At 40.8% G+C, this 16,463-nt stretch overlaps 1 protein-coding gene across 1 annotated transcript in view; it reads right to left on the bottom strand.

Moving 5' to 3' along the window:
* The window catches only part of Gmds (GDP-mannose 4,6-dehydratase), a 552,983-nt gene extending 541,296 nt beyond the window's left edge, over window positions 1-11,687 (bottom strand). Inside the window, exon 1 of the mRNA XM_042680355.1 lies at window positions 11,438-11,687. Coding sequence (XP_042536289.1) covers window positions 11,438-11,539 — 102 coding nt within the window. The 5' untranslated portion in view covers window positions 11,540-11,687. The remainder of the gene's footprint in view (window positions 1-11,437) is intronic.
* Between the last annotated feature and the right edge of the window lie 4,776 nt (window positions 11,688-16,463).

The following is a 16,463-nucleotide window of genomic DNA, read 5'->3' as shown; positions in this document are numbered from 1 at the left end:
AACATTAAATAGATCTCCCTCTGATTGCTGGCTCCTAAGCAGCCAGGTTACTTTAGTTTTCTTCAAATACAGTTTAGTAGGCCAGTAACTATCTTACCTCTGTTAGTTGTGGCCTTCTGAAAAATGGTACATAGCAGTTTGGCACATAGATGTCCTCTCGGTTTTATTTTTGGGTTTGCTCAAAATTCTAGTTCTCATTCACAAAATCATAACCATTCTTTCTTTTGATTTCAACTATACATTATCTATTACACTATTGAAAATCATGGTATCTAAGATGTTATTTTGACAAAGTGTGATCACAATGAATTTTACAGTATGAAGACAAATTCATTTAAAACTTATTCATATCCTAATAATGTCAAAAATATTTTTAATATGCCTTGCAGTAAAAAACAACCAAAAGACATAATTCATAATCACCACTAAAAGGGTAAGCAGGAACTCACTACTGCCCTTTAAGAGGCAGCCAGGGTCAGAAAAAAGAAAATGAAAGCTTATTGACCATAAAGGAACATGCTTTCTTAAATAAGAGATATAAAAGGATATTGACTATTAATGCTAAACATTGTGCCTTTTAACTCCTACCTATAAAGTAAATAGCACTATTATCCCCATTTTATGAAAGACTACACTGAGGCAGAGATTAAATAATGCCCTTAAAGTAAAAGGTCTAAGAATTGACAGAGATGAGGTTTAAATATGTCAAAACAATTTTAGACACTGGCTTAGATTAACAAGGACCTTGTATTCTACTGGTCTCATTCAAGACAGACAAAAAGAGAAAACCTCCTCTCCACCTTGTTCTTTCTCCTGCTATTACACTATAGGTCTCTTTTGAGGTCCAATCTATTGTACCCTATGCCACCTGTACAAATGATGAATCATTTACTCTTAGATCTTCCAGGCTGCATCCAGATCAGTGTAGTTGGTATAGATCAACAGTGGTGATGAAAATCGCAGCACAAAGGAAGTAAAAAAGCATCTACAACTACCCAGGAAGCTAGGGATTAAAAAGGGCGGAATTGCAAAATATTAACAGAATAGAATAAGGAAGTGTTTCAAGGGTATAATAAAATGGGTGGGTCAGAGAAACATGCCAGTTTCCATCTGGACCATGACCTACAAACAGGACTAATGCTCCTCCTAGAAATTTTCAAAGATTCCCAATGTTTGCTCTATGAAGTTTCCTGAGGCACAATGACCACCTCCAACAATCTGTTCCAACTACTGCAGGGAAAGAACTACCATTACACTCTTCGGCCACTCTTACTTCCTGGCAAGTAAACTCTGTCCTCAGAACTTAAGTTGTTCTCATACCAATCCCTAACCTAACCTAACCTAGGAAAAGGGAGCAGCAAAGGATTTTAAATAGTGGGAAGGGAAAAATCAAAGTAGAAAAAACAAATAATTTATAAAGGATAACAAAAAAAAACAAACAATTTATAAAGGATAATAACAGTGTTCCTTATATTAAAAACCAACACTGAATCAATAAATCAAGGTCTATTTTTGTTTTGCATTCTACTAAAACCTTCTAACATATCACCATGCTACACAACACTAGACCAACTTTCAAGAACAGAAAATCAGCAAAAAAGCCTAAATAGAACCAAGTATCTATTTGTAATGCTCTCCCTCCCCACTCCTCTTGAACAAGGGCAACCCCAGTTTTTACCCTGTTCCATGCACTCACCAATGACATCCAATATCCTTCCTTACCTTCAGAGGATTGGTTCCAGGACACTCTATATATGCCCAAATCACATATGTGTTCAAATCACAGAAAATGGCAAAATACTGTAATTAAATAGAACCTACACATACCTTCCACAATTCTTTAAATCATTTCCAGATTATTTAAATACCTAATACAATAGAATGCTATGTGGAGTTGTTATACACATTGTTTAGGAAGCAAGAAAAATGTCTGTGTATGTTCAGAACAGATGTGATTTTTTCCAAATATTTTTGTCCATGATCAGCTGAATTTACAGATGTAGCACTCATGGATATGGAAGGGGCCACCTATATTTGATTTTGTTCAGAACTGGCCTTGGGTAAAGAATTCTGGAACTCATGAAGCTGGGAGTCTTCTCCACAGTAGAGACCCAGAATGCAATTCTCAAAGTTCAAGAGAGACCTGTGAGATTATGAATACTATCAGAATAACTCAGTATAATTGTTCATGAGAACAAAAGTATACACAAGGCCCTTGATTCAATCCTCAGTACTGGAAGATAAAAAATAAAAATAAAAGATAAACTAAATTTTGGCATTACCACGTGATGTAATCAGCTAAACTAACAAGTATCTCAGCAGAGTGTACTGTTAACAAAACCTGAGACTCTATATGAGCAATAGTCACAACAAATATATCATAACCTCCTTATTAAGACAAGCAGAAATGGGATAAGAACATCTGAAAATGCAATCTTTTTTTGGAAATGCAATCTTTAGGAACCATTTTTAAATTATTCACAAACATGTCAAAAAACAATGAACATAAATTATATCACTTTTCTCAAAGTACAAAACCATGAAAAGAATTAATATTTGAGTTAAAAAAAAAAAACTATATAATGTCTATGACAATTGTAACAGAGGCCAAGGGAGGTGCTAAGCAGGTTTACCTTATACATGATCCAGGTAGGAATTATCCTCACCCTAGAACCTCCAAATGCATTTAGTCCCTTTTAAGCCCCTCATTAATACTTGATGATCCTAAAGAATCACTCAAGAAAGATCCAAGACCCACTACACTATCCATATCCAGTAGACCAGTTGCAAAAGGTGACTATCTTTTCTCTGGAAAAGACTGAAACCAAAGGAAAAGAAGTGAAAAGTAGCTGACCACCAGCAGCTCATTCCCATAACCCTAACTACTTAGAGGTAGAGATCTGAGTATTGAGGTTTAAACCTAGTCTGGGCAGAAAAATCTAAGAGACTCTTTTCTCTAATTAACCAGCAAAAAAACAGAATTAGAGGTGTGGCACAAGTGGTACAGTATCAGCATGAACAAAAAATGCCAAGCAAGAATACAAGGCTCTGAGTTCAAGACCCAGTAATAGCATAAAAAAAAAGTAGGCAGGTGCTGGTGGCTCACATCTGTAATCCTAGTTACTCAGAAGGCTGAGATCTGAAGATTACAGTTCTAAGTCAGCCCAGGTAGGAACATCCATGAGACTCTTATCTCCAATTAACCGCCAGAAACCAGAAGTAGCGCTGTGGCTCAAGGGTAGACACTTGCCTTGAGCTGATGAACTCAGGGACAGTGCCCAGGCCCAGAGTTCAAGACCCACGACTGGAGAGTGGGGAAGCTCTTTTGCAATGACTTATAAATCTAGAGAAATACCTAATTCTGGTAAGAATTAAATTAATCCCAAGAAAGTAAATGGAGAAGAAGCTAGCTCAGCAGGACATACCCAAGATGGAACCCAGAACACAATGGGTTAAGATTAGACACTGAAATTGAAGGACTGGGGTAGGCAAGAATGGATACTATTGCCTTGGGTTTCCAGAATTAAAGGCTGTTTCACAGGGCCTTGGTCACAATGGGAACTGAATCTCAGAGAGCACACAAATAAGAGTGAAAAAGTCAGGGCCAGATCTCTCTTGGGCTTTATAAGTGCAGTTGCTCAGAATTCAGGGCCACCAACCAAACACAGGCCTCCTAGCTTTTCCACCTTCTCAGCAATATGCAGTACCTTCAGACAACCTAAAAAACAGACACATGCTTATATTCAGTGACAACAAAGATGTAACTATGCTTGTTCTTAGAACATGGCCGAGGCCTGTACGGAGCCTATATTGTGAAGTTAAACGAGCTGAACCTGGACATAACATACCTATCTTAGCAGCAGTGGGACAATTTACCTATCTTGTATACTTTACCGAAGAAACAAAAGAAGGGCAATACTGTTGGGGCACGCTTGGTTTACTTGATAAAAGCAGCAAAGCTGGGTCAATATAACTCAAGATTAAATGTGAAATATCATCAGTGATCTAGCAGGATTTAAGCACAAAAAAGAACAAGGACTAAAGGCCAATATTGATCTTCTATGTTTCTCAGCACCTCTCATCCCTTCCATCTCTTTCTCCTTCCCTTTTATAATCACTCCTTTTTCCTTTACTCCCACTCCAACCCTTTACCTCTACCTTAAATGATCTGCCTTGAGCTAAGCCCATTTTAAAACAGATAAAACTGTTTTTAAGGGAAGGAATATCATTGCACAGTACAATTTAAAAAAAAAAAAGTGGCCCTTCTCTATAACTACAAGAGTAAGACTTCAACCTGGGGTTGGTAGGCTTTTTTATTGATGTCAGAAACCAATCAAAGGGTCAGCCTTTAACAAATCCTTCCAAGAACACACTTAAGAAACCAGATGAAAAAAAAAAAAAAAAAAGAAACCAGATGTTTGCCAGGTGCTGGTGGCTCACGCCTGTAATCCTAGCTACTCAGGAGGCTGAGATCTGAGGATAGTGGTTCAAAGCCAGCCCGGGGAGGAGAGACCGTGAGACTCCTATCTCCAATAAAACCACCAGAAAACCGGAAGTGGAGCTGTAGCTCAAGTGGTAGAGCGCTCGCCTTGAGCTGAAGAGCTGAGGGACAGCGCCCAGGCCCAGAGTTCAAGCCCCACGACCGACCAAAAAAAAAAAAAAAAGAAAGAAACCAGATATCTGAACTTGTAGACCATTCTCCATTGGAAGAATATTCAATTGAACATAAATTTAGCTACTAGAAACAAATTTATGTAGTGTTAAAGAGTAGAACTTAATAATGCTTTTACTGGGAAGTAACTAGGCAGTATGACAGAGCTCCTTCTTTGATCTCAGAGTTAGAATTTGCCCAACACCTACTTTTCACAAGAGTCCAGGTATGACATCTGAGAAGCAGGGTAAGCCCCTGCTTAGGAGACAATGAAGGAATAGAAGAGTGGCCAGTCTCTGAAGAGTAATAGCACCAGATCTTGGGGCACGATGGTGTAGGGAAGGAGAGTACCTAAAGATGTACCTAAAATACATTTCCAGTGGTTGTAGGATATCCTGCCCCCAAACTCCAATGTAAGAGACAGGTCATCAATCTCACAAAGCAGGAGGTAGTATGTGGCCAGCATTAGTCTGGTATATTATACAAAACAAAGCAATAGAACAATGGTGCTCACATTTCCTAAACACTACTGTACATAGCACCTGTTACTACCTAATATAGGTAGTTTCATTATTTCCTGGTACAGATAAAGGTGGTACAGAGAGGTACAGAAGTTTGCCAGATACACCTTGTAAGTACTGAGACCAGGAATCAAATCCATCCCTACTCCGCCTTTTATTTAAAGACAGATTTCTACTAATTCCAAGGCAAAAATTCAGGCAACAGAAATGGACTCTAAGCCAACATCATCCCTGACAAAAATGCTTGCCTATTAACACAATCTTACTGTAACTAAATAAAAAACAAAAAATGGGGGCTGGGAATGTGGCTTAGTGGTAGAGTACTTGCCTAGCATGCATGAAGCCCTGGGTTTGATTCCTTAGTACCAGAAAAAGCCAGAAGTTATACTCTGACTCAAGTAGTAGAGTGCTAGCCTTGCGCACAAGAGGCTCAGGAACAGTGCCCAGGTCTTGAGTTCAAGCTCCAGGACTGGTTAAAAAAAAAAAAGTATCAAGTTATAAAGGTAACCATTCAAAGCAAACTTGATTGTTCTACCTGAGAAGAGCAAAATATCAGCCAAGTTGTTCTACATATGCCTCTACCTGTAAACCTGGATGTTTCCCTATAGCCCTAAAGGGTAGTCTCACCAAGATGTTCCAGGAAAGCCTTTATCAGGCTCTGAAGACCTCTCAGTAGAGCCAAGAGCTTGCTCTTCTTTAGAATCCTCCCAAGTAGATTAATTTCTGAAATTCTCCCGAACCAAAACATTAACATTAATTCATGTTACTAAATGTCTTACTAAAGCCTAGATTCTACTACATATGCTATAAATTTTAACTTAGGAAATCTAAAAGAAAATTTATTTGCTATATATATTTACATCAATTTTTAATGTACATTAAAGGAATAAAAAAGCCCATAAATGTTAAGTGCTTTTGACTCTTCAAAGAGCTAATTTCAGGTTGCCTAGAACCAAATCAAAGCCTTCCACTATGTCCTATATATACAGTGAACCCTGTGATATTTCCAATTTGTCCAAATCACATAACTAGACTAGATAAAATAGTATCTTTTAAAATACTCCCTTTCCCTTAGAAATTTAGAACAAAAACTCCCATATTCAACTGCTTTTTAAAAGTTCCTGAAGTTAGACATACAATTGGCTCTTCTCTATGACCTACCAACTATCCAACAGTTCCATTTTCCATTATCCCAGTAGGATTCAAGGTGCTACTTCCCAAGTAATTCCTATACCTGTTAAAGTCTTATAAAAGCTGAAATTACAGTATTTTTTTAAAAGTCTAATAGTTGTCTTATGTGTTCACTTTTAAATACATATATTAATGTTTGGGGTTTTATTTTAGTCGCTTTCTTTTGGTTGGTGTGTTTTCTACTGACTGATCTGACAAGGGAAATTTGAAATACTGAATATCTCTGGAAATTCTTGTATTCTGTTGGGTATCAGAGCACAAATATTCTCAGCTTATTATTGAAAACACCACTTAAATTCTTAGGACATAATTCCAGAATCACAACACTAGAAAACAAAACATATCCAAATTTGGTGAGTGAAATAATGCTAACTACATAAAGTAACCATCTCCAAATTTATGACATTATTTACTTCAAAAAGCATATATTGAAGCTGGGTGCTGGTGGCTCACACCTGTAATCCTAGCTACTCAGGAGCCTGAGATCTGAGGATCACGGTTCAAAGCCAGCCCAGGCATGAAAATCTGTGAGACTCTTATCTCCAATAAACTACTCAGAAAACTGGAAGTGGCACTGTGGCTCAACTGTGGCTCAGGCAGTAGACCACTCGCCTTGAGCTGAAGAGCTGAGGGACAGTGCCCAAAATCAGAGTTTAAGCCCCACGACCAACCAAAAAAAAAAAAAAAAGCATACGTTGATAGAAGAAACTGGACGTCTATGAAATCTATATCTCAGTGCTGTGAATATATGAATGAATGCTATGCACTTCTCTTTCAATGTTAATTCAGTTCCTTTACCATTACACATTCTTTGGTTCAGTATTGTAAGGTTTCAATGTAAAATGCACAAGAGACTGATACTTTTATAATAAATTTTCTTTAAACAAATAACCAAAATTTCTATAATAACATTCTGTCTTACAGAGGTTAAACATTCTATTCCTGTAAAGGTTAAAATCTATATGTGCTCAATGAAAAAGATACTTATATAAGTTGAAATTATTTAAAACCTCCTACAACTTAAATATACCTGAGAAATTCCAAGACTTCTTTCTTTTCTTTTTCTCTTTTGGCACCAGGGTTTGAACTCAAGAGTTTCACTCTTTTTGGTCAAGCACTCTAGGACTTGAGACGTAAATCTAGCCCTTTTTGCTTGGATTATTTCTGAGATTAAACTCTCAAGTTTTGCCTAGGCCAAACTGGACTATAATCCTATTTATCCTTCCCACCATAGCTGAGATGACAGGTGTGTACTACAGCTCATAAACTTTTTTGTCCAGGAAGGCCTCAAACTGTTATCCTCCCAACCTCAGCCTTCTGAGAACCTAGGATTACAGTCACAAGCCACTACACCTTGCTTGATTCAATCATTTTTAAGTGAAAATACAGTTTGAGGGAGGAAAAAAAAAGAATACTGAAAAAAAAATTTTTGAACGTTTATACACAAGTGTCCTTGTAAGAAATAAAAAACTATGCCTTATAGACTGAACAAAGGGCCAAATTATTAACTACCTTGCTCTACATTAAGGAACTTGTTTCTGTTTAAACATACCAAGCAATACAATGAATACTATAATCAAACCTAGTTCTCAAGCATTACACACAAAATACACACACAATATTACCAAACTTTGGTGGTACATGTTCCAATTGTAACTAATAATTATGATTAAAAACTTCCTACAAACTTTGTCACCCTTGAAGTTAAAAAAATAGACATTATGAAGGTCCAAGAAAGGATTCCCCAAAAATTCGCGTGTAGTAAAATATTTTCAAGGAACAGTATAAACAATCTGATTTGTTTGCCCCAATTGATCAAACAACAATCCTCAAATATATCAAGACTCCCGTGTAGCTAGCCAGTACAGGAACCCACATGGGAGATAATAAACTGAAAATAAGATTTCTATCTAAAAGTAGATTGCAAACAGGAAGAAAGAAGACAGGTAGACTTTACCTATACATAAATATAAAGAAAATCACTGCATTGGCAAAATTAGTCTGAAAACACTGAGGCTTTCAGTCAAGTGAAAATGAATAAAACGTCCATTCCACCATAAATAATGACTCCAAAGAAGTGCAAGTCAGAAATACTCAAAGAACAGCAAGAACATTTCCATAAGTATAATAAAGAATAACAAACATCATTAGATAGTGGAAATGGGTTTTGAGAATAGTTGGCAGAGAGCCTAGACAGTAATGCAAAGCCAGAGCCTGGGTTTCTTTGAAGGTAATTTAATAAAGATTCCAGTTTGGAAAAGGATTCACAACTACTGTGCCAAGGACAGTATGGGAAAGCCAAAATTAAAAGCCTAAGAATATATACTGGAAGAGGAGCAGAACAGGTAAGACATCCTGATACCTGTATTGTTCCCAAATAGAAACAACTCATTACGTTGCCAGGACAGCACTAAAAGCCAGAGCTGTTGAATCAGTCAGTCTCTTTCTCTCTTTCAACTAATGTATGTGGCTTTACCAGAGGCTTAGAGTATATGAGATCTCAAGGACAGATTTAACCTTATTTAGCCTGGTGTAAAAAAACAGTACAAACTACAATGGGGATCCAATTCGAAGCCTTCCTGGCCATCCAGTACCATCCAAATGTCTGCTTTCAAATCAAGTTTTACCTCTCTTAGGCAGGGATATACAAAATGCCTAGCACAATCAGTATCTCAGCAATTCTCAACTAATATCAGGAAAAATATGCAATCTGATATGGCCCCCTCTTGCCTTAATGTCAATCCTCCAAGGATCCTTGTTACCCAGGTCAAGAGTCATTGAAACAGCACAGAAAAGCAATCAATTCCATCAGCAAGTACTTAACTGGCAGCTACAGAGCTCAGCACTGTAAAGCTACATCAGGAAGCCAATGCAACATAAGTAAGAAGATGATTCCAAGGGCAGACGTTGCAGGAAATGAAGATGCTGGGACAGGGATTAGAGAAAGCCTGACCGGAAAAAAAGGTATTTAAAGCTAGAAATGTAGTGAGAAGCTAAAAACTCTGGTCAGGGAATCATGCTGAGAATGGCACTTCAAGAGATACGTCCACACACCCCACTCCCAATAGCAGTCTGCCAAGAAACTAGAGTGGCTAGCCACCTCTTCGCCACACAATACCAGCAAATAAAGTTCTAAAGTTCCATTTCTAACCTGCACTAATTCATACTGCTGATTACTTAAATTGATATTAGCTACACAAATATAGTACACTGACATCTTAATTTCTTGTCATTTCTTAAAAAGAAAAAGTCTCTACTTTCAAGAGATTAAATAAATTTAGTAAAGATCTGAGCTTCAGGTCCAGCCTAAGAACTTACAAAAGGGAATTATTATTATTGTTGTTGTTGCTATTATTATTATTGAAATGTCTCTCTCGAAAAAAAAAAGAGAGAGAAGAAAGGGCTAAGGATGTGGCTCAGTTGCAGAATGCATTTGGGGAGCCTTGAATGAGAGAGAGAGGTAGGGAGGAGATAGTATAGAAGCCCTAAGTTGTCTTAACTGCCTGACTTTATGGGTTTTCTATACAGCCTTTTCTACTTCGCTATCTCCCACTCATTCCTCTTAACATTTTTGTTTTCAGGTTGTGGGGGCCTGAACTCTGAACCTGGGCGCTGTCCCTCAGATCTTCAGCTCAAGGCTAGCACTCTACCATTTGAGCCACAGCGCCACTTCCAGCTTTTTCTGCTTATGTGGTGCTGTGGAATCAAACCCAGGGCCTCATGCATGCAAGGCAAGCACCCTACCACTGAGCCACCTTCCCAGCCCCAGTTTATTAATACATGTCTATAGTGATAACAATAAACAAGATATATAACTAGAAATCAATCAGTATCTAGTAGCATATCTAGTTACTACAACTTCTCCCAGTGCTGGTACTGGGACTTGAACTCGGGACCTGGGCACTGTCCCTTAGCTTTATCACTCAAGTCTGGTGCTTTATCAGTTCTGCCACAGTTCCACTTTCAGTTTTTGGTGGTTAATTGCAGATTAAGAGTTTCATGGACTTTCCTGCCTGGGCTGTCTTCAAACCTTGATCCTCAGATCTCAAATTCCTGAGTAGCTAGGTTTACAAGCACAAGCCACCGGCTCCAGGTTAACTTCTTTTCTAATGTGTATTGATAACAAATGGACACCAACCAGATGTTTAGCATCAGTTAAATAAAACTCCTATTTCTCAATTACCACATCAGTAAGGAGTCTGATACAGGAACTAATGAGTTAATATTCGTGAAATGACTAGAGCATAGTAATTATAATATACACTATTACCTTCATCTTATTTTATCAACATTATATTGGTTACCACTAGGAGATATGTAGGGGCACACTTCACATTATTTTTCTATAGCAATACATATATGACTATTTCATCACCATTAAACTTTAAAGGGCACGGCTTGATAGGACACGGTGGTCAGCCCTACATGTTACAAGATGCACAAGAATGATAACTGCCACAAACTAGCCTTGCTCAGCCGATGACATGAGGCGCCACTTCACTCAAGGGACTCGCTTCTTGGGAAGTGGGACCCTTGCCTCACTTTTGAACCAGTCATGTGTGAATGTTAGTCTCAGAAGTCTGTATAACTAAAAGTAACAATAAAAATATTGTCAGTTTTCGGGAGGGGTGGGAATCCTACTTTGAACCCAGAGCTCTTCCTTTTATTTTTCAGTTTTCTGTCTGGAAATCTGGTGAGGGGAACCAACACACCAGCGCACCGCGGACACACGGACAGGTAACAGGTTCTTTTCCCATCCCCAGCACTGCATTTTGCCAAGAACGAGATTCCAAGTGCACCTTCCTGGGCTCGGAGAAAACTAGAGCTGCGGTCACCTGGCGGGCAGAAGACCCCGTAGGACCCCCGGAAACACAAGCTCACACCCCAGAAGAGGACCAGAGCCTGGGAGGGGACCCCCTCCCACAGCCACCGCTCCCGCCAGCCGCAGCGTCGGTCCCACCTCCCGGCCGCAGACACCTTCCGGGACGGCCGGAGCACTGTACCCGCAGCGCCAGGCGAGGAGCACACGTGCCGGGCTACAGCAGGCCCGGCTAGCTCCCGCCTCAGCACTCACCTGGCCGGTGATGCCTGTGATGAGCGCCACCTTCCTGGGCTTGCCCATCTCGCCATCCCCGGAGCCTCGAGGGCTGGGGCAGGGTGCCGGTGCGTGTGCCATGTTGCCGCAGGCGGGAAGGCGTGCGGCTGAGCAGCCGAGGGCTGGGCGGAGCTGAGTGCGGGCGGTAGTGCCGCTAGGGACGTGGGGGGTGTGCCCGCGCCGGAGCCGCAGCTCCGAGGTGCCGGCGGAGGGAGGGCGCGCCGCGCGTCTACAGTCTGACAGAACGCGCGGAGGCCGGCCGGGAAGGCGGGGGAGGGGGGCGGGCCGAGGCGGGCCCGCTCTGGAGCGGCGGGGCTGCGGCCTAGCGGGCGCCGCGTCAATCGCGTCAGCTGCGACGCTGCCACGGCGCCCTTCTCAGACCCCGCCCCACCAACGGCATCGGCGCTTTGCCGCGCCCGCTCGGTGACGTCTGCTCTGGAGGGGGCGGGGCCTGCCGCCGCCGCGGCCCTGGAAGGAGGAAGGATGCCTAGTCCTGGCCTTCATCTTTTTATTACTATTATTGTGAAAATACCGCACAGACGGGTTACAATTGCATGGGCAAGGTAATGAGTACATTTCTTTTGTTGTTGTTGTTTGAGTCCGGTCGTGGGGCCTGAACTCTGGGCCTGGGCGCTGTCCCTCAGCTCTTCAGCTCAAGGCTAGCGCTCTACCACTTGAGCTACAGCGCCACTTCCGGCTTTTTTCTTTTTGCTTATGTGGTGCTGAGGAATCGAACCCAGGGCCTCTGGCATGCAAGGCAAGCGCTCTACCACTGAACCACCTTCCCAGCCCATGAGTACATTTCTTATCAAGCATTGTTGCCTCCTCCTTTGTTTCCCCTTCCCATCCCTTCCCATTTCCCCACAATGGGTCCACCTGTATCCCTAGTTAAACGATTTGTTTTTTCCCTTCCCCTCCACAAATTATACCAACATCAAATACAGTGAAAGCAGGGGTTAAACCGTGAGGGAGGGACATACAAAGCAACAAAGAAATAATCTTATAAATGTGTTAGAAACAATTGCAAGAAAGAAAAAACGTTTGAATACTTATCTTGGGGCTCATCTCACCTAACATCAACATATCTGACCTTTTCTGTTTGACTCAGACATATACTAGTTTTTGCAAATAAGGGAAACCATGGGACCTATGTTTCTTTGGGCCTGGCTTACTTCACTTGATACAATTTTTTCCAAGTCTTTCCATTTCCTAACAAATGGGGCAATGTCATTCTTTCTGATGGAGGCATAGAATTCCATTGTGTATATATACTACATTTTCTTGATCCATTCATCTACTGAGGGGCATCTGGGTTGGTTCCATATCTTAGCTATGGTAAATAATTTTGCAATAAACATAGTTATGCTGATAGCTTTAGTATGGTCTTGTTTATGATCATTTGGGTAAATGCCCAAAATTGTGATTGCTGGGTCATAGGGGGCTCTATATGGAGTCTTTTGAGGAACCTCCATACTAATTTCCAAAGTGGTTGAACAAGTTTACACTCCCACCAACAATGCAGTAAAGTTCCCTTCTGTCCACATTCCCTTCAGCATCTGTTGCTATTAGAGTTCTTGATTATATCCATTCTAACTGGGGTGAGGTGGTATCTCAATGATTTGCATTTCTTTTATGGCTAGGGAGGTTGTGCATTTCTTCATGTGTCTATTGGCCATCTTTCTTTCCTCTTCAGAGAAGTTTCTCTTTAAGTCTTTAGCCCACTTGTTTATTAGGCAGTTGTTTCTTTGAGGATTTGTTGTTGGGGGATTTAATTTTTTGAGTTCCAGGTATATTTTGGGTATGGGATCCCATATGTATAACTAGTCAAGATCTTCTCCCAATCCATGGGCTTTCTATTGATCTTGCTAACTATGTCCTTTGCCATGCAGAAGCTCTGCAATTTCATACAATCCCACTTGTCCAACCTTTCTTTGATTTGTTGTATTTCTAGGTCTCTATTAAGAAAATTTCAGCCTGTGCCAAGGAGGCCTAGGGTTTCTCCTATTCTGTCCTGTAATGTTTTCAGAGTGTCTGCTTTGACTCGGAAGTCTTTGATCCATTTGGAGTTGATTCTGGTGCAGGGTGATATATAAGGATCTAGCTTTAGTTTTTCTACAGGTGATTAACCAATTTTGCCAGCACCATTTACTGAAGAGGCGTTCTTCCATTCTTTTTTTTAGCTCCTTTATCGAAGATTAGATGGCTATAGGTCTGTGATTCATCACATCAACAATAGATGCAGAAAAAGCATTTGACAAGATCCAATACCCCTTTATGATGAAGGTTCTGGAAAAATTAGGAATCCAGGGAACATTCCTCAATACAATAAAGGCTGTATATGATAAACCTACAGCTAGCATCATACTTAATGGTGAAAAACTAAAGCCATTTCCTCTTAACTCAGGAACAAGACAAGGATGTCCACTCTCTCCACTTCTCTTCAATTTAGTATTAGAATGCCAAGCTACAGCAATAAGACAAGATATAAACATAAAAGGGATCCAAATAGGGAAAGATGAAGTAAAACTCTCTCTCTTTGCAGATGACATGATCTTGTATTTAAAGAATCCTATGGACTCCAGTCCACTGATTCAAAACTTTGGCAAAGTAGCAGGGTATAAAATTAACCCTCAAAAATCAATGGCTTTTCTGTATGCCAACAATGAGAAAAACATGTCAAATCAGGAAAGCAACTCCATTTGTAATAGCCCCACAAAAAATAAAATACCTAGGAATTAACTAAACCAAAGAAGTGAAGGACCTCTATGATGAAAACTTTAAAAACCTGATAAAAGGAAATCAAAACAGAACTTAGAAAGTGGCAAAACCTCCCATGCTCCTAGATTGGAAGGATCAACATCATGAAAATGACAATACTTCCCAAGGCTATCTACAAATTCAGTGTGATACCTATCAATATTCCAATCTCATTCTTCAAGGAAATAGAAGAAGCAATCCAAAAATTCATATGGAACAATAAAAAACCCCAAATAGCAAAAATGATCCTTAATAGAACAGTGCTGGAGGAATATCTATACCAAATTTCAAACTCTACTACAAAGCCATAGTAATCAAAACAGCTTGGTACTGGCACAAGAGCAGACCTCAGAACCAAGGGAATAGAATTGAAAACCCAGAACTGGCCATCATCTTTAGCCCAGGAGGAGGACCGGTGTTCAGCAACGTTGACTCTATCCTCAGGTCCTCTCTTCCTCCTAAATCTCCCAGGAATCTTAATGTCACCTGAGGATGCTAAGAGAAACTACGGACTGACATGAATTCCATATCTAGGCACCCTGAGGCTGGGATCGTAGACTTTAAAAATAAATCCTACAAGTTAGCTGGCTGAGCATCCATGGCTCATGCCTGTAATCCTGGCTACTCAAGGAGGCTGAGATATGAGGATGGAAACCATCCAGGGCAGGAAAAGCCAGAAGCAGAGATGGTTCAAGTGTCAGCCTGACCCGGAGTTCAAACCCCAGTACCAACACATAAAATAAGTAATAATAATTCCTGAAAGTCTTTTGCATTGCTTTTTTTTACGAAGCCCCATTTATATTACTTTGAACTTCAAATGTTTATTCAAAGGGATTGCAATTTTTTGTTTTTTTTTTTCCCAGTCATGGGTCCTGAACTCTGGGCCTAGGCACTGTCCCTCAGCTCTTCAGCTCAAAGCTAGTGCTTCACCCTTGAGCCACAGTACCACTTCCGACTTTTTCTGCTTACGTGGTGCTGAGGAATCGAACCCAGGGCCTCATGCATGCAAGGCAAGCACTCTACCACTGAGCCACCTTCCCAGCCCCAGGGATTACAATTTTTAACATTCCATTTAGGTGTCCAGTGCTTCCTGATCATAATCATACATCCCTTCTACTCCTCTCCAGACTCATTTCACATTTCCCACTTCTTTTATCATGTATATACACTGAATATTCTGTGTATTTGTCCCTCAGTCCTGAAATAGCCTATCTTTCTAACTTATGGAACTGTTCCTGAAGTATGAAACTGTAATGCCCAGTGGGGCATCAAGGAGTGATTGGACAGTGGACGACCTGAGGGAGGAGCATGAGTGGCAGTTGACATCCTTGGAGCTGTTGGAGTGGGGGGTGGAGAGAGACAGTGGGGAGAAAGACAAGAGGCACCTACCAGAGCAGGGCCGGCCTGTGGAGAGGCCTGAGGCTTCTGGAGAGGAGAGTGGAAAGGCCTCTACTGGAGCAGAGGAGAGAGGCCTGTGCAGAGGGCTCTATGGGAACAGCAGGTCAGGCCTGTGCAGAAGCCTGCAAAGAGGCCTGGGGAGAGACCTCTGGAGAGTGGAGACACCTGCAGAGAAGGAGGAAGGAAGGAAAAGGAAAAACCTTCCCCTTTGGAAGTTTGGAGCTTTAGAGCTTTTGGAGGTCTGGGGTTTGAAAGTTTGCAGAAGGTTGTTGGGGCCACTCATTGGAGGCTTGGAGGTTTGGTGGTTGAGGCTGCTCTTGGTTCTGGGTAGCTAGCCCAGGACAAGGTAGTTGCAGGCCCTTTTCTGGTATAAATAGTGACTCGATGAAATTTCTTGCTCTTTGAGAAGTCATAATAAAACTATGAAGGGAGGTTCCAAATAAGTAAAAGTACTGCATTCTGGTTTGAAGGATTGACAGTACCTAAGAAAATCTCTGGCTCTACATGTATACAACCTAAGGAAAGGTCAGTGTACCAAATTTCACATAATAATTCCCACATGATCCCAGCTCAGTGTCCACTGAAGCTGCACATTCACAGGGAAAGGAGCAGTAGTGATTTTAGACACTGAGAAGATAGTGGGGGAAGAGGTCTTTCTGTCCCACTGCTCTACTTCTCTTTTCCCCAATGAATAACTTCAGATTATCTCTTCACAGTTACTAGGATTCTGTGACCCAGCATAACATACAGGACCAACATAAACCCAATGTATAGGCTCAATGTAACACACAGGATATGAAGCCAGCTTGGAATCTTCACATCAGGAGAGCTCAGGATTATACTGTAAAAT

Source organism: Dipodomys spectabilis, unplaced genomic scaffold, assembly GCF_019054845.1.
Source record: "Dipodomys spectabilis isolate Male_0828 unplaced genomic scaffold, ASM1905484v1 ptg000059l, whole genome shotgun sequence".
Lineage (NCBI taxonomy): Eukaryota > Metazoa > Chordata > Mammalia > Rodentia > Heteromyidae > Dipodomys > Dipodomys spectabilis.
This window is presented reverse-complemented; position numbering and strand designations above follow the sequence as displayed.